At 53.5% G+C, this 17,717-nt stretch overlaps 1 protein-coding gene across 5 annotated transcripts in view; it reads left to right on the top strand.

Moving 5' to 3' along the window:
- The window catches only part of DCAF6 (DDB1 and CUL4 associated factor 6), a 72,998-nt gene extending 58,282 nt beyond the window's left edge, over positions 1–14,716 (top strand). For all 5 annotated transcript variants that reach the window (XM_037167400.2, XM_037167401.2, XM_053659362.1 and 2 more), the window contains 6 exons: positions 33–360; positions 8,128–8,266; positions 9,766–9,922; positions 10,894–10,982; positions 12,913–13,018; positions 14,256–14,716. In XM_037167400.2, the coding sequence (XP_037023295.2) occupies positions 33–360; positions 8,128–8,266; positions 9,766–9,922; positions 10,894–10,982; positions 12,913–13,018; positions 14,256–14,320 (884 nt within the window). In that variant the 3' untranslated portion in view covers positions 14,321–14,716. The remainder of the gene's footprint in view (positions 1–32; positions 361–8,127; positions 8,267–9,765; positions 9,923–10,893; positions 10,983–12,912; positions 13,019–14,255) is intronic.
- Positions 14,717–17,717: the final 3,001 nt, after the last annotated feature.

Here is a 17,717-nt window from a genome sequence, read left to right as displayed (position 1 = left end):
ATGTGACCCCGGCCGACTTTGTGTTCTGGCAGTGCCACCAGACCAGCACGCAGCTGAGCCTGCAGACTCGGGCACAAGCGAGAGGGACGACTTGGACCCTGAGAGTCCGGGCGGAGCTCCAGAAGACACCGCTTTGTCTGAGAGTGGCCGGGGGCTGGCAGTGCCCGGTGGGACCGGCACTGAGGCCGCAGCCCAGCACGGCAGCCCCGGCCCTGAGCCTCTGTGTCAGACGGCGGCCATGGGGCCCACGCTCCCTGAGGAGGCATCGGCCACGGACTCTGCTCTCCAGGACACAGATGACAGTGACGACGACCCGGTCCTGATCCCAGGGGCCAGGTATCGAACAGGACCTGGCGATAGGTGGGTACAGTTTTAAATAACACGAACTGTAAAAACATAACTCACAGGGCTTTCTCTGAGTCACGTAAAGGAGTCTCTCCATTTTGGACAGTGGCTTCCTCTAAGGGCCCCTCAGTCGGGTGAATGCACAGAACTCTCCAGACTGGACGTCACAGAAGGCATCAGTTCTTCGAGCAGAGTGTGCATTCGGCGGGGGATCGAGTCTCACAGCTCTGTTTCCCCCAGCCGGCCACTGCTCAGCCTGCCGGTCAGGGGACAGGGCTGGGAGGGTGGCCCCCGGTCGTATGCGGAGCCAGGGCTTCGTTTAGCTGTCACGTGGCCCCGCGCATGTCCTGGCCTTTGTCAGATTCTTGGACGTTTTCACTGTCCAGTATTTTTGCTTTCCGGTCGACCCCGGGTCAGGGTGGTGTAGTGGTCGTAGTTTCGTTCTGAGAACATGGTGTTCTTCTTTGATGTCTACTGAACTTCAGTAACTTAATTCACAAAATGAAAAATTACACCAGACACCAAATAGAACCACAATAAAGAACTGAGTTGCTAACATGGTCACGTACTTTTCCCAGTTTTCATTTTGTATGATCACAGGACGCATTTTATTTTTTAGTCGGTAAAGTAAGTCTGTGAAAGTATATTGCATTCCACGCTTTTCAAAACCTGCTTCTACAGTTAGTGCCACCGGACCTCGTGCAAGCTCCGCCCCCTTTCAGAGAATTACGTTGTCCTTTTACAATCCTAGCTCAAAACGGGAGCAAGGACTCATGGACACGGACAACAGTGTGGTGATTGCTGGGGGCAGGGGTGCTTAAGGGGACTAAATGGTAATGGAGGAATATAATAAAGGTTATATATATATTTTTAAAGAACTAAAAAATAGCCCTGGCTGGTGTAGCTCAGTGGATTGAGCATGGGCCTGCGAACCAGACAATCGTGGTTCGATTCCCAGTCAGGGCACATGCCTGGGTTGCAGGCCAGTTCCCAGCAGGGGATGCACCAGAAGCAACCATACATTGATATTTCTCTCCTTCCCTTCCCTTCTAAAGATAAATAAATAAAATTTAAAAAAAACTAAAAAATAATAAGTTCTGGCTCACACGGGAGAGAAGGAGCATTTCCCCTCTTCCTGTGTGAGGCCGCCATCGGCGGGCTGCCTGCTGACTGCAGCAAGAGCACGGACTTCCCGTGGGACGGGGACAGGCGCACAGTGGTCACGGGCGCCATGGCTTGGGTCGGAGCCCTAGTTTTCCCTCTTCCCAGCACGGTGTTTCATGCAGGCCTCAGCGGCCTGTTTATAAAACAGGGTGGCGTGTATCTGGATGGTCCGAGTTCTGTGGGAATCTGCCAGCCGGTCAGTCACGGGCCTGGTCTCACGGGAAGCACGAAGTAGATGACAGCGGTACCGAACCCCAGGACGCTCTGTGGCTGCTCGCACAGCGGTCTCAACGGGAGGGGCCCAGGGGCAGCTGGCTGGGAGGCGAACGCCCTGCAGGCTGCCTTTCCCTCCCTGTCGAAGGACCACCTTCCCGTAGCCGTGGGCTGAGTGCTCGCTCCGCAGTGGCGCCGTTGACAGGTGGAGAGGCGCTCTCCTTCCCTGGGTCTCCCCCCTGCCCGCACACGTTAGTCCTCAGCATCCTGGGCACGTGTTTCAGACGAGCAGAACTCGGTCCCCTTCTCTCCGCACCCAGAGGGAGTCCCGCAGCTCGTCCCCACCACCGAGGCCTGTGCGCGAGGTGACCTCGCGTGGCGCGCTTTGGAGATCAGATGGACGGTTTTCAGGGCCCAGGGCCCAGGGCTGGCGTCCGCATGTGCGCTCAGCCTCCACCGACTGTTGTCCAAGTGGACACGTGTCTGAGTGGACACACGCCCTTGTTTTTTCTGTACTTATATGACAAAAACGGTATAAAGGTCATAGTTGAAAGTGAAACTCAAGTATCTACTTTTTAACAAAATGTACCGTATCACTTTCCGGATTTGTTTGTTTAAATGAGAAGTTGTATTTTTAGTAGATAATAGGCACTGGCAGAAAGTCATAATTATTTGGTATCTTCTATCCAGGCTAATCACAACACTTGTGTACCAGTCCTGCTTGATAACCGTGAAAACGGAGGTACAAAGCAGGGGTTTGTGCGTTCTAGACCCAGGTGAGGTGTCGTTGTTGTGGTTGTTGTTAAGCGCAGCAGTATGACGTCATTGAAAAAGAGGACTTGGGGAAAGAGTGGGTCTCAGAGAACCCAGAACTTCCTGAGGTTATATTATCCTTACTCTGCAGTTACTGTATGACAGGAACTATCTTTCTGCTGCGCTTTATCATTTGTCTATCGTCTTCATAACATTAAGATGATTTGCATGTGTGAGGATTCTCCTAAGGTTTGGATCTGCCTCCAACTTGGCCTCTGCTGGCCCCATGGAGCCCAGAAACCCAGGCGCTGAACCAGATGAGCAGAGTGTTCGGGGGCAGACGGTCAGGGGCAGGAGCCCGGGCTGGCCCGGCCTGCGTGCTCTGCCGAGCTCGCACCCTTGCGTGGACCCCAGACTTCAGGCCGCCTCCGCCTGCGCCAGCCTCCCTGCTTTTTCCCTAAACTAAGGATCCCAGCACGGTCTGTGTACTCGCTGAGGTGGTTAGCCCTGGTTTGGCCCATGTGTTACTTTGCTGCAGTCTGTAGGACATAGTAGTAAATTTAGTGAAGAGTAACAGGAAAGTGAAATTCCTACCCTTCAAAAAAACTCAATTTGCTGATGAACAGAGGAGTGCGTACATATGCTGCTTCTAAGAACCTGGAAAACGGCTCGACTGAATTTCTGAGAATAAAGGCCATGTTCTGCATGCACGGACTCGACACTGAAGGGGTTCTCACCGGCGTCTCGCCCCCCCCCCCCCAGCCTTCCTTCGACATTTGTAGTCTTTTTCTCTAGCCATTTGCCAGGAACTCGTCAGTGGAGGAACGTCTTCCTTCCGGCTTTTATCCAAGCGATTTCAAAAGTTCCTGACTTTGGGGGTAGGGGTAGATCTTGAACTACTCGTATGAAATATGTTTGTCCAATTTCCGCCCCTTTCTAGGGCCTTTTTACCCTGAGACCACGGCTCATTGATTTTGCTTCTAAATTTGGAGAAATAGCTCTGTTGTCCTTCATTCTAGAGAAAGTTTAAGAAGTTTTGATTGTTAAGAACACAAAGAGAATCCTTGTAAGGCATATGATCTTTGAGAATTTGCTTATGAAGGGACAAAGGATGCCAAAGCCCTGTTGTAAAAGCTACACCTTTCGGCCCTCAGAGTCTCAGGACATGTTTCACACTCGGGTAAAAGTCGCAGCAGAAGGGGCAGCGGCCCACCGAGGATTCAGTCAGGGTTAGTGTGGTTAGGGCTGAGAAATGGCCCGGAAGTTTAAAATGGTGAAAGTACGGGCTTAGATCTGTACTTGAATTTGTATAAAGAATTACATAGTGGATCTCATACATTTTTTTTGCCCCAAATTTAATTTAAAAAAAGAAAACTTTATAGCTAAGGCATTTTGGACATGCATTTAATAAAAATATCAAAACCGTTCTTTGCAATGAGGAATAATGATTTCTCTTTCAAGATCTGCATCCTAATGGTCTGATGAGCTGAGTGTGCCTTGTCTTCCACTCGGGCTGAGGTTGAGCAAGAGATGGAAACGTCTTAGAAAATAAAGGCCTTAACATCTAACACAGCTGTTTGTAAATGGGATGTTCTCGTTAACTCCAGCTAGTCTTGGCGTAGACAGAACTGGGACTTGGTACAGCAGAGGCTGTTACGTAGGTACCTTTATAACCATTGAAAATGTCCCCATTGACAAATGTGAGAACTGGTTTCAGCCCATGGGCTGGAGGGCGGTGGGGTCAGGCCCGTGAGCGTAGTTGGCTGCTCCTCACTTTCTAGTCAGTCAGTCTTGGGGAAAGCGAGCTAGAGCCTGTGGTGAAGGCCTCGCTGGCAGACATCCCGAGTTTAAAACTGACATCTGTGATGCCCGTGTATTAGGTCCCCTTGAACGTGGTCTAGGGCAAGAACCTAGAACATGAAAGGGAAACTGAACTGAAGGAAGAAGTCATCAAACACACACTTTCTGAGCGTGGCACTAGAACAACCAAGGCATAGGAGTAGTGTGTGATCCCTGGTGGTTCTGGGGACGGGGTAAAAGGCAGGGCTGGCCTTCATGTGAGGGTTTCCCAGGGGCCAGATGTGTCGTGGGAGAGACGGTGGAGGGCCGAGCGGGCAGCTCTTCCTCCTGGCAAACCCCAGAGGTGCTTTGCTCTGAAAACAGACAGGCATCCGAGTAAGCTTCCTGAAGAATTCCTCACGCAGTCTTGACTACTTTCAGTCATAGACTCAAAGATTCAAAATACAAACCCATATTGCCTGTTAACGAGTTTTAAAAAGTAGTTATTTGTGTAGAAATTTGGTTCAGTTTACCTCCTCTGAAGCCCAAGTTGACGTGCTGTGACTAAATAAACCATCTATTTAGTTGTCATTATAATCAGTCTATCAGTGTTTCTAAACATTTCAAGTTCATTCTTTATCAAAGAGGATTGCACAGAAAAGCAGTGATCACAAGGAAGGAAAGGGACCCCTGGGGTGTTACCAGCTCTGTGATTGGCCATCTGCGTGTTGTGCCGACTTCTGGTTGGGGCAGAGGGTCAGCTCGGGGCTTGGTGAGTCACTCCCCAAGGAGAGCTCGGCTGGGGAGCCGTGGGGCCCCTTGTGGGTGGTGCGGACCCGAGTCCCTGCAGGTCCCTGCAGGTCCCTCCGCTCTGTAACAGGGTTAGGCTCTAACCTCTTCAAGGGGGTGGGGAAGGCGGAAGGGGAGAGAAAGACTTCATTCTGGGCAGTGGGCCCCTGACGCAGCAAGCAGGTGGTGCTCAGTCTCAGTGCTCTGTTGCGTGCGCAGCGCAAGCCTGTGTGACCCCGTGAACCAGCGTCACCCCAGCACGTATTTCAAAAGCCATGAAGGGCATTAAGTGCCAGGTCTTCCTTCTGATCCGTCAGTGCGTGCTCCCGTCTCCTCTGTGTCCTCACACTTTCAGCTGAACGGCACCTTGCTCGCCACACCCCAGAGTGCAGAGGGCCGCGGGGGTGCTGCTGGCTGCGTGCGGGTGAGCCGGCACCGGCCTGCGGCCCTTGGCGCCTGCGTCCGTGGCGTCTGTGACTGACTGTGTCGTGTCTCCTTCACTAGATTTAATGTCAGAGGAACCACAATAGGTGATAGAATAACGAGGTAATTCAGTGTGCGCCTTCCTTGTTTTTCGTTTTTGTATGATGACTTTGCCAGGCGCTGTTTCCCACGCCAACCGCCCGTCCTATTAGCATTTACTACTCCCGGCTGACCGAACTCTCAAGTGCTCAGTGCTGCCGAGCGGGTCGCCCTGCACAAATCGTCTCTGGCTGCGTGCGTGCGTGCGTGCGTGGGACTGGGCTGAAAGCAGCTTCCTGTGTGCGTGTGTCATATCGAGTGTGTCACACGAAGAAGCAGCCACGACCCCAAATGATGTGCTTTAGATGATGGTCCCTTGCTTTGGATATTTAGTTGAAGAATGCAACTTACGGTTTTGGGGGGGGTATTTTTTAAACTTGAGTGGGATGACAGCACCTTTTGGTTGTCATTCAAATATACACCTTTTCCTTGAGATCAGTGATTAAAAATGGACTCAAGTCTAATTCTGTGCATAGGTGGAGGATTTGATTTTTCTAAAAGAAAGCTGCATTCCTACAAATACCTTACTTTAATAAGTCCTCACTCATATCAAGATGACACATAACTCTGAAACAGTCACCTGGAGACTAATAACGGGCACATCATTAATTATGTAACAACATTCAGGTGACCCTCCGTTCCATTCTTACCTGTGCCAGAACCAATCTGGGACCGGATTCTGGCGGCGCGTGTCTGTTACCGTTCGTTTCTGAAACACAGTGGAGTGGAAAGCACCACGTTGAGCAAGTGCCCGGAACGCCGCCGTGGGGGGCTCCCCTAGGGAGCCCAGAAGTGAGGAAGTGAGCCCCAAACGGCAGTGGCTGTACGAGAAACTGCTTGTGAGGGCCTGTTCCCGTGACAGTCCCCATGTAAACGTCTCCAGGTTATTTTTGCTTTTATGCTGGGGTTTTCAGGCTGTTGGAACATTAACGTATGTTTGATGTAACTTTCTACAAATTGGTCTACTACCAGTGACCACTTTCTAGTTAAACGACGGAAAAATGGAATTTGTTTCAGGGCTTTTTGATTTCCTGGTTTATTTATACCTGTTATTCCAAGTGCCCCAAGGGAGTTTCTGCTCTTGCAGTGCAGACCCCAACTGAAAAACGCCACTGCTCAGAGCAAGTCTCAGCGAGGCCAGGCTGCTGATGTGGAGGCTGCTGCAGACTAGCCAACGGAGGGAAGCGGAAGCGGCGGTCCTGACCCCCCTCCCCCCAACCAGCACACACACTTAGACGAATGAGAGTAGGCCCACTCTCTCCACCTCGGTTACTGATTTCTTACACAGAGATTGTCTGGGGGAATCTCTACATGTGAGGCAGTTTTTTCCTATCCTTGTTCCTTAATCCTATTTTGTCTCCCACTCACTTTCTACCTTTCGTGGTTTTAATTCAACATTTTATGAGTCCATTTTTCCTCCTTACTTGCTGTAGCAATTATCCTTTTTTTTTAACTTCTGTCAGTGGTTGCCCAAGAGTTTGCAATACACATTCACAGCTCACCCAAGTCCCCTTTCAAAGAGCGCCGCACCACTCCCCGGGCGTGCGCGGCCTGACCCGGCAGAGAGCGGACTCCTTCCGCCTCTGTGCGCTGCACCACTGCCGGTCACCCGAGCTCGACAATGCGATGAGAAGTTCGCCGTAAGAGGGCGCTCTCTCTGCTCTGCGTGCCGCCGTGATTGTCTCCTCGTTAGTGAGGCTGAGCATCCTCTCACCTGATCATTAACTGTTCATTTCTTCTGTAACTTTCCTACTCGCGTCTAGACGAACTCGAGTCTTCTAGTCCTGTGATGTTCTGTTACAGTGTTTGTTCTTACTGATTCATAGAGTTTTTGTATACTTTGGATTTTTCATTTGTATGTGTCAGAATGCAGTGGTTTAAATATTCAAGCTAACAGACTTATTACGCGCTCTCACGGGGTAGGACAGGTTTCTGCTAATAAGCACAGCGGTCCGCGCAGAGCCCCCTCCTTCCCCCTCAGCCCCCCGCTCTGCCATTGCCGCGCCCTCCGGAGAGGACAGCTGCCTCGCCAGGGAGCCCGTCGTCTGTTGCACGTTAATAACCCTCAGTCTCCTGTTCTCCACTGTCCCTTCCCTTTGCTGGGAACATCTTTAAACAAAAATCTCGAAACACAAGTTTATCCATTGCTCATACACACTGCCCATCCTTCCCTTTGGCTCCTCTTTACGCCTTTACGTTTCCTGGTGTGGAGAGAAGGGGAGGCAGCGTTGGCTGGGGCCTGTTTGATTGGTGGTGAGAGGCACACGAGTCTGTCTGAATTACGGTGTTGCCGCACGGCCCTCTGAAATGCCGCCTCTGAAATGCCGCGCGCCACATGCTGACCCCTCCACTGTGTCCACCGGGAGCAAGTCTCTGTGACCTCCTCACTAAAACACCGTGTTCTCGGAACTCGACTAGTCCGACGGGGCCCTGCTGCTGTGTCTGCCTCACCAAGAGCACGTGCACTTGAACTGGCTCTAGACCTCTGACTTGACCCTTCCGCAGTGGCCTGTGAGTGGCATTCACGTGTTTGTGCTTTTTCTTTGCATGTGGGACTCACAGACGCTCTGCTGTTGCCCGCATCCAGGAGTTCTTCCGGCGGAGGAAGGAGAGGAAGGAGCTGGAAGAGCTGGACACGCTGAACATCAGAAGGCCGCTGGTGAAGATGGTGTACAAGGGCCACCGCAACTCCAGGACAATGGTACCCAGCGCCCTTGGCACTCTCTGCGGAGCGCGGGTTCACCATGCCTGTGTTTTTGCATAACTTTCTGGCTCCTGAGTCGACAGCGTGGTCCCAGTGTCACCCTGCAGTGTCCCCGCAGCTGTCCGCTGACCCAGACACGGTTCTCCTAGTCCTGTGACGGAGCAGGGAGACCATGAGTTTTTACAGGGGCTCGAGTGGGATTTTCAACATTTTAGCTTGTACGAGTGACCAGTGCTTCTTGTGTGCCCTCTCACACTTGCTGTCACCTTCCGAGTAGGTGGTTTTAAGTCAGAGCAGCTCTGGCTCTTTCTGGGGAGAGAGATTTGACGGCGTGAACCCCAACGTCAACCCCTTGCTGAGAAGCGTGGCCGGGGTGCTGTCCTCAGCCATTGAGGTTGACTGGTAGCGGTCCGGTTTAGTCAATGCGCTCTCTGGACTTCAGTGTCCTGTGATGAGATAAACAGAGCAGACCCGACAGTGTCTCAGACCTTTCCCAGCTCTGACAGCCCACAGGTCTGCACTCCCAGCGCTATTTCGATTACATCCTAAGGGGGTCCAGCGGGGTGACTAGTGCGTGTGATTGTCACTCTGAACCACTTACACCTACAAAGTGCGGTTCTCCCACAACCACTGAGTGTCAAAACGTGTCTCCAGAACCGGTTTTCATCTGCTTTCTTCAAGGTTTAGGGTAAACAGTTACTTAAGGGTAGGAAAATAATAAGCTCTCTATAGAATAATCATTGGTAGTAACAATTTAATCATTCACAAAGGAATACTATTGTTACTAGAAGTGACCAGTTTACATTGCTTGCATTTTGCTGATTAAAATTTTGGAGGAAAATGATTAGGGGCTGGGATGAAATGAAGAGAAGTTGAGTAAATGATAATAGTAGCTCCAAGTAACAACAAAATTGGCTCCATTTTTGCTTTGCCAAAAAAAGAGCAGAGTAGCAGCTGCAGGGGACGTGACCGGAAAAAGGCGGATCTGAAGTCCCAGGACTGGGAGGTCATTTGCACGCACCCACTGGAGAATTGTCATCACAGCCACTGGGGCCCTCCGCCCCGTCTCGTCACCCCAGAAAAAGCCAGTGTGTCTGTAGTTTTCCTCGCCCATGGGAGCTTAGACAGCGGAGAGAGAGATCGGGGCTTTCTGTTACGCTGTCAGAAGCCCAGAGGTCCCCTGCATTCGTTTAGCAGTTACTGATTCGGCACCTACTGTGCGCTAAGAACTGTTTCAGACGTGTAGACAGACGTGTTTCAGACGTTCAGACGTGTAGCAGAGTGGGACAGAGCAGAACCCCCGCGCTTGCTGGGGGCTCGCCACGGCTGGGAGTCGTGTTCCCCCACCCACGAATCCCCGTCGCGGTTCAAAGATACTAGAACACGAGAAGGCTTTAATTCTTATTTTCTAAGCCAGTGATATGGATTTAGAATAAATGTTTATTTAAATAACTTGGGTTTGAAGTTCCTTCTGCTTTCCTCTTTGTAACCCTCAGATCAAAGAAGCCAATTTCTGGGGCGCCAACTTCGTGATGAGCGGCTCCGACTGTGGCCACATCTTCATCTGGGACCGGCGCACGGCGGAGCACCTGATGCTGCTGGAGGCGGACAATCACGTGGTGAACTGCCTGCAGCCGCACCCCTTCGACCCGAGTAAGGGCGCCCCGCCCCGGCCGGGCAAGGAACCCCGGGGGCGACTCATCGGCTCTGCCGGTGGTCCTCCGGTTAACTCGAGAATCACCCGAGTGGGCAGCCACCGCTGGCCGTCACGGCTGTGCTGGGCTCAGAACAAACACAGCCTGCTTCTGGCAGGAAGTATGGGGGGGGTTCGGCCAAAGAGTGTGTTCTCCCAATGTGTCCCCCGAGCTGGGCGAACTTCTGCTGCTTCTCCACATGGCACTTCTAAGGGCGCACTGGCTGGCTCCTGCTTTCCATTGGAAATTGCCCGGGTTTCTCATAAAACAGTCGTGAATACTAAAGAACTTTGAGTCCTTCGAGATGGTCTTAAAATCGTATTTTAGGGTGTCATCTGTTAACCGAGAACATTGTTTTGTTCTCGGTAAACAGATATATCAGTACAGTTTCCACTTCAGTTCATTCTCTCCGTACATGTACACACAGTAGGTCCTCACTGGACGCTATGGGTAGGTTTGGGGACATAAAGCAAAACAGTGTATTGAAAACCAATTTTACCGCCCTGGCTGGTGTAGCTCAGTGGACTGAGTACAGGCCTGCAAACCAAAGGACCGCGGTTTGATTCCCAGTCAGGGCACATGCCTGGGTTGCAGGCCAGTTCCCAGCAGGGGATGCACGAGAGGCAACCATGCATTGATATTTCTCTCCTCTCCTTCCCTTCCCCTCTAAAGATAAGTAAATAAAATCTTAAAAAAGAAAGAAAGAAAACCAATTTTACCACGAGCGAATTGTTACGGTCATGACTTACATACCTGCGGCATCTGGTTGTTATCGCCATGAAATAACATGACATACTGGAGGCCCTGCTGTACATGCACGTGAACGTGCATATCTGCACGCACACACATGCGCACATGCATGTACACACGCACACCTCGAAGATGTGGCTTGTGCTTGGAGTCTAGGGTAACCGTGCGTCTCCTTTCCAGTTCTGGCCTCATCTGGCATTGACTACGACATAAAGATCTGGTCCCCACTGGAAGAGTCGAGGATTTTCAACCGAAAACTTGCTGATGAGGTAAGCTGTGTGTTTGTTGCAGGTGTCAGAGCGCGTTTTACATTGTTCCCCAAAGGCTTTCCTGAGAAGCGTCAGAGCAGCCCCACAGGGGTGGGTGCCCAGAGCAAGGCCCTGCAGTTCAGGAGGCCGGCTTTTACAAAGTAAAACTTAAGATGAAAACGCGCCTCCATTGCTAGAGGTAAAAGTCAAACTAGTATTTTGCTACTTTGAAGGCTGAGTATTAGTGATACCAGATTGTTTTATAGTTTGAGAAAAATAGTTTGAGCATTGAACAAACGCTCTGTCCTTTTGAGAAAATACAGTGTCCGGGGGTAGGAATGCCTGTGTGAGTGAGGTTGGTCGCGTACGTGAATGTCACGCACAAGATGGACAGCACTTTGAACATGTCGCCTAGAATGTCACACGATGTGCTTGAGTGTGACACTGTGTCGTCACAGAGTTACATGCTAACAATTTTGTAATAAAAGACTGGGTACGGGTTACCAGCGCATAAACCAGGGGCGTTATTTGTGCCGGACCCTGTGGTTTTCCTCAGTCCTCTTCCGTCGCCGCGGCCCAGTGGGCAGCAGGGCGAACGATGGGGATCTTCTCCTTTGTTCTGGTATTGCAAGGCTCCCGCAGCTTCCTGTCCGAGTCAGCGGTTTTCCAGCCGAGCTCGTGAGGTTCTCGGTTTTCTGTGGAACCGGGCAGGAAGTGGACCAGCAGCCTTTCCTTTGGGTTTTCACCTGGGGGTCTCCCTGGGCGGTTTCTCATGCCAGCAGGCGTCCACTGCATTAATCGGATGCCGACCCCTGAGCTCCTGGGGGAGGGGAGTGCAGCTCAGGGGGCTGCTGCTCCCTCCGAACAAGCAGATCATGAGGGCCTGTTGCTCAGAAGGTCGGGACATGGTGGGTAAAGCAGAGTCCTTCAGAGCAAGGTGTACAGCGGAGCACGGTCCCCATGTGGTGTCCACTCCTGTGACAGGCATCGGCCCACAGCACTGGGTGTGTGGGTTACAGAGCAAACCCTGCACTCGGAGCTCGTGCGAGGGGAAGGGCGGACGCCACCCAGCCAGCTGGCACTCACACGGTCAGGGACCGAGACGTCCACACAGCATGCACAAGCCTGTAGGGAGGGACAGCTGCACTTGGGAGTAGACGGGGTGGGGACGTCCTCGAGGAGGACGTGGAAGTTGCCAGGACTGAGGTTCCAGGCAGACGGCACCAAGGAGCCCTTGAGACACAAGGGCCGATGTGTTCCCATGTGCAGAGACCAGCAGTGAGTGTGTGTGTGTGTGTGTGTGTGCAAAAGGCGCTCAGGCGGATGAGAAGCTTGTCGGGCGTAGGCGGTCAGGGCCCTGTGGGCCCCCGGGCGGCAGCTGTGTTGTTTTTCCCTGGGGCGGCCCACCAACGCGTCCACGTCTTCGCTCAGGCTTCCCTCCCCCTCCCCACGCTCTTTGCTTCTCACTGACCTTGCCCCTTTGCCTGCAGTTGTACCATGGATCTCTCATGTTTTGGGTATTCATTTAGTCCCGCTCTTGTTCTTAAGACACCAGTCATTGGTAGCTCGTGTCCAAAGGTCATTTTCAAGGTTCCTTTGCCTCAGTCGAGGACCTCAGCGATCCAAGGACAACAGTTTAAAATCCTCCTGTGCCCTGAAGGTATCTCTTCTGTCGGGGAAAATGACCGGGCCCAACAGAAAGATAAGTTGAGTTCTCAAGTGTGTCAACAGCAGGATGGGGCCTTTGTCCTCCTGCCCCGAGGAGGAGCGTTCTCTGCCTCCCTCCTCTCGAGCACCTGAGAGTGACCGTCTGGCACTGGGGAGCCTCAGGGGGAGTGTGGCGTAGACAGCAGCCTGGAGGCCGAGAGGCCGCTCTCGCACCGCCCTCCCAGCCTGCAGGGGGTGGTGTGGCTGCCCCAGGCCTCTGATGTGTGGCCGCACTCGCCCCCAGGTCATCACCCGCAACGAGCTGATGCTGGAGGAGACCCGGAACACCATCACCGTGCCTGCCTCCTTCATGCTGAGGATGCTGGCCTCGCTGAACCACATCCGAGCCGGTGAGGGCCGTCCCATCCCCGGGTGGCAGCTGTGGTGGGGAACATGCTGCGGTTGGGGGTCCGCGTGGGGGGATGGAGGCAGCTTTCACCTGAAACTTTCAGCTGCTTTGCTTTTCTTATTCGAGTGGAGGCTCCTTCCAGGAATCCTGGTGTCACCGTCCGTACCCTTTAGTGGTCCCTTTGCTCAAAATCAGGTGTGGCCCCCACGAAAAGAAATGAGGCGTGCTAGGGTTGAAGCAGACACCTCTGTGTTTTCCTCAGTATCCTTTTGTTCTAAATGATAAACTGAGGTCCAGTGCCCCAGTAAGACAGAGTGCAAATATTCTAATTAATATTCAAGAAGGAATTCAATAATCTGTGGACCAAACAACAAAAAAGTTCTAGTATCCTTTACAAACAAAATGTGTTCACTGAACAGGTGTCCATCACTGCCCACTGAGTTCATAAATCAAACGTCTTCACTCGTGGCGTCACCTCCCAGTCAGTAAGGATGGTGACGAGCGTTTGTAGACTTGTGTCCGGCACCGGGTCACATCACAGGTCCAGCCTCGCTGGGCTCTGACCCCCCACCAAGTGGGTTTGTAATGACTGACCCCAGGCCGCACCATGGATCGGGGTGAAGCCTGAATTTGAAACAAGCTTCCAGGCCCTTGGTCCCCTTGACCGTGGACTCAGCGGTGGGGACAGGTTCATGTCGTGCACGTGGGCTGCCATCCTCCGGCTGGCTCGAGCTGGTCTGCTTCTCCCGCTCACTCCCCCACCCTGAGCCTCTCTGAGTGTGGGATTGTCAGACTCCTCCCACCTCAGTGCACCTCCCGCCCTTCCCCTCCGGCTCCCTAACCTTGGTGGGGTTCGGTGGGCACATTGACGCCTCTGTAGATGGTGAAACCTCAGCTTCCATCTGCGTTTCAGATGAGCGTGTCTAGTGCCAGCATTTTCTGTGTTTCCGTGGGGACATGTGTCTGTGGTAGAAATGCTGTCGCCTCCTCCACTCATCACGTGCCCCAGGCGGGCACGTGATATTAGAGGGAAGGCCCAGGCCCTGGGGATATTAGAGGAAAAGAAATGAGGGGCCCCTTCTGGGGGCCCGCAGTCTAGTCCGCAGGAAGGCACACTGTCCCTGCAGCGAGGCTCCCTGGCCCGCGGAAGGAGGAGCTCAGCCCTGCCAACTTTGTGTTTGGGGTGGGCTGCGACCCTGCAAATGCGCCTTTCGTGAGTCTCCCCCTGTGTTTTCCAGACCGGCTGGAGGGCGACCGATCGGAGGGCTCCGGGCAGGAGAACGACAACGAAGACGAGGAATAAGCAGCTCAGAGTGGCCAGCACTTAACACGTGTTGGAATTTGTATAAGACATTATTATATTTTTTTCTTTACAGAGCTTCAGTGCAATTTTAAGGTTATGGTTTTTGGAGTCTTCCCTTATTGGGGACAGCCAGGCATTGGTGTGGAATGATTGTGTGCATGAACTTGGGAGAGCCTGTCAGACAAACCCAGCAGGTGTCTTTAGCCCTCGTTGCGTGTGTGAGCCGTGCTAGCCGCGAAGTGCAATACCCCTCATCTCCAGGCGGGGGAGCCAGATCGACATTGGAGAGCAATTCTCCCGTAGTGACAATGTTGGTTCAAATAAATTTCTACACTTGCCATTTGCATGTTTGTTGCTTTCTGATTAAAGAAGTTGGTTGTTTTAAGATCTCCTGAATTTGACTTTGTATTCGATGCCTTGTTACCCTGACCCGTGTTTTCCTGCCTGTTCCGTGACTTAAGACTGTCTATTCTTTTCTAGATTTAAGAGTCTTTTCTGTTCTGATGTGTGTGTGATAGAATCCCATAGAAGAGCTTTTCCCCGTCTCATCCCAGAGTCCTTTCCCTTCACCTCCAGTTGTCACTGCAGTGCTTGTGGACCCTCCCTGCCCACGGGTGGGAGTCTGGCTTCCTGTGGGTGCTCACGAGACCGCAGCACAAGCCGGTGCTGTCGGCTCTGTCTCCCGGTCCCGAGACTCTGTCTGCTCGTTCCTGGTCTCTCTCAGCCCCAGCGTGCACCTCCACGCAAGCTGCCTGCCGCGGCCCCGCCCCACAGGTCACAGCCTGGCTCTGCCCCCGCAGCGTGAGCCTCCCCACCCTCCCTGCCTGCTGCTCACCTGCCCTCCCCCTGCCCCGCTGGGCTCGAGGACTTGGGTGCAGCCAAGCAGAGCATCCCTGTCTGGGGACAAGAGTGGTCCTCCCAAGGCGGCTGCCCCCCCAGGAAGCCCTGCTGCTGAGGGGGGAGGGCACAGGTGTGCAGAGAGGAAGTCCCTCTTCGGTTGGCTCAGTGGCTGACGCTGGCCCTGGGTAGGCCCGCCTGTCTCCGTGAGAAGGCGTTCACTGAACGCTTCCACCCAAAGGGTACAGATGGCTCCCCAGAAGTGCCCGGGTCTTAGCCTCTGGTCCCCAATTAGTTACGTGACCTGCTGATGCCACCCGACTCTTCTGGGCTCCCCGTCTCCTCTAGGGGGGCAGGTGCAATTCCCATCTGCAGCACCTACACCCCAGGGCCCATGAAACCACAGAGGATGAGGCGCTTTGCAGAGCAGCCAGACTGCCCGCGGTGGGCGCACAGGGCAACATCGTTTCTTCTGCCGCAACCAAGCAGTCGGGGTGCTGTGGAGAGGTCGTGGGAAGCCCACCACACAGAGGCCACTGGAGGATTCCATGGGGTTGGGAGAAGCTGGCAGGAGAAGTGACAGGAGAAGATCCACCGGGTTGGTACGCACACCCTCTGGTGCAGGGCGCAGCACAGAGGGGCGGGCCGAAGGCACTCGGGACTCCTAACTTCCTGCTTAGTTTTGCTTGGAACCAGAACCTTCTCTAACACCGTCATTTCTCTTTTAACTGGTATTTGTCAAAGGAATTAGGTCTCCCCTAAGCGATTTTGCAGAGTCTGGGGTTGTGCATTACAGAGAACCAAGGGGCAGAAAGAGAAAGTGTTCTGGAGGCAGGTTAGCAGCTCCTGGCTGTGGTTCAGAGGGTGTTTTGGGCGGGCGGGGTGGGGGCGCGGTCTAGGAAGCCAAAGGCTGGACCCTGGAGCTCGCCTCTGCCCCCTGCCTAAGGACTGTGGACTTTAGCGGTGGCAGGCAAGGGGCTCGGGGAGAGGGTGGTCCTTGGGCCCGAGGAGGTTTGTCGTCTCGGTGATGATCACCACACGCCCTTGACTTTGGCACTGGTGGGGAGGACACATCAGCTGGAAACTCTTTGCATCAGGGGTGGTTGCTCTGTATTCCACAACCTGCGGTGAGTCTCACTGTCTTGGGGGAATTTCAAAAACACATGGATGGATGCGCCCGGGTGGCTGTGGTTTGGGCCCCCAGCCCCCCAGTTCTGCAACAGTCGGCCCTCCCTTCTCCGTCTCCTTCTGCTTTAGGGGCTTTGGGAAACGGAGATACGAGGTGAAGGTGGAGAAGGACCAGGAAGTCCACAAGTCCAAGGACAAGCGCACAACTTCCACAGACCAGATATTTAATCGGGTAAGCAAAACTATTCTAAACACACTTTTGTTTATAAATACTGACTTACAGTAATTCTAAATATTTTTCTTAGCTTCAGAAAAATCCCAAAACTCAAGTGAAATGTGTCTCAGGATTAGCTTGTCATTGTTTTGTTTGAAGGTGGGTTTGCAACTGCTTTTGTCTCCGGGGTCCCACTGCCAGAACACTGCAGGGGCCTGTCCCTGGTGCAGGATCAGGGGCCCAGGGACGTCCTATGATTGGTGACATTGAAACGGTGTCAAAGGGAAAAACAAGTGGCCTCTGATTCCCAAGCTGCTGATAGGGCTCAGGAACCTGCTCTCTGGGGGAACTGTCCCGCCCTTGTGTCCAAGGTCCCCAAAAACAGTGCTGAGCAAAATGGTGCTGTTGCAGACGTAATGTGGGCAGCGGCCTGTGCCTTGAATTCTTCCCAGGGAGTCCGACCACACACCCTGGGCCCGCTGTTTTTGTGGGGCTGGCAAGCAGGCCCTCCAGCCTCGCAAGTGCCTCAGGTTACAATGCAGTAGCGTTCCCTACCTGCTAAAGCCCCGCTGGCCTGGCCTCCAACAGCGAGGACTCTCCACCCATCCTTGTCCCTCATCCTCGGCTGCAAAGCTGGCTCCTTCCTTCTCATCACGTGGCCAAGACGGGGTGTTTGGCCTCGATGCTGGCTTAATGCACTTGGGGACCTTGGACACCCCCCTCACTTCTGAGGCTCCCAGGATTCTGTGTGTCTGTCCCCAACCCAGGAACGTCAGGCTCCGCCCCTCTTGTAGTCAGTGCACCACTGCGCTCACAGGTGAGCTCCTCCTCCTGCTACTTTGTTCCAGGGGAAGATGGTGCCTGGTCCCTCCTGCCCCCACGGCTCACCTGAGACTTCACGTGCACCGGGGACAGCAGCGCTGACCCAGTCCCACCATGCCCCCTCCTCAGGGTGCAGGGTCAGAGAATCTGCAGTCCCTGTCCCCGCAGGACCCAGGCTGTGTCTCAGGGAGCGCGCCTCTTCCAGGCTGGAAGGCTGAACTCACGCTGTGGAGGCCACCCCAGGGCCCAGCACCCGTGACAGACACTTCCTGCCCCTTCAGCCCTCGGGAGCTCCCAGTGCCGGGCCACCCTCCCTCCTCTCCCTCACCTTCCCCCATCCTCCCCACTCCTTCATTCCCACCAGCCGTCAACACCTGTCCCCAGGATAACAGTGTC

The sequence above is a fragment of the Artibeus jamaicensis genome, unplaced genomic scaffold, assembly GCF_021234435.1.
Source record: "Artibeus jamaicensis isolate MK-2021 breed Jamaican fruit bat unplaced genomic scaffold, CSHL_Jam_final scaffold_625, whole genome shotgun sequence".
In the NCBI taxonomy this organism is placed as follows: Eukaryota; Metazoa; Chordata; class Mammalia; order Chiroptera; family Phyllostomidae; genus Artibeus; species Artibeus jamaicensis.
This window is presented reverse-complemented; position numbering and strand designations above follow the sequence as displayed.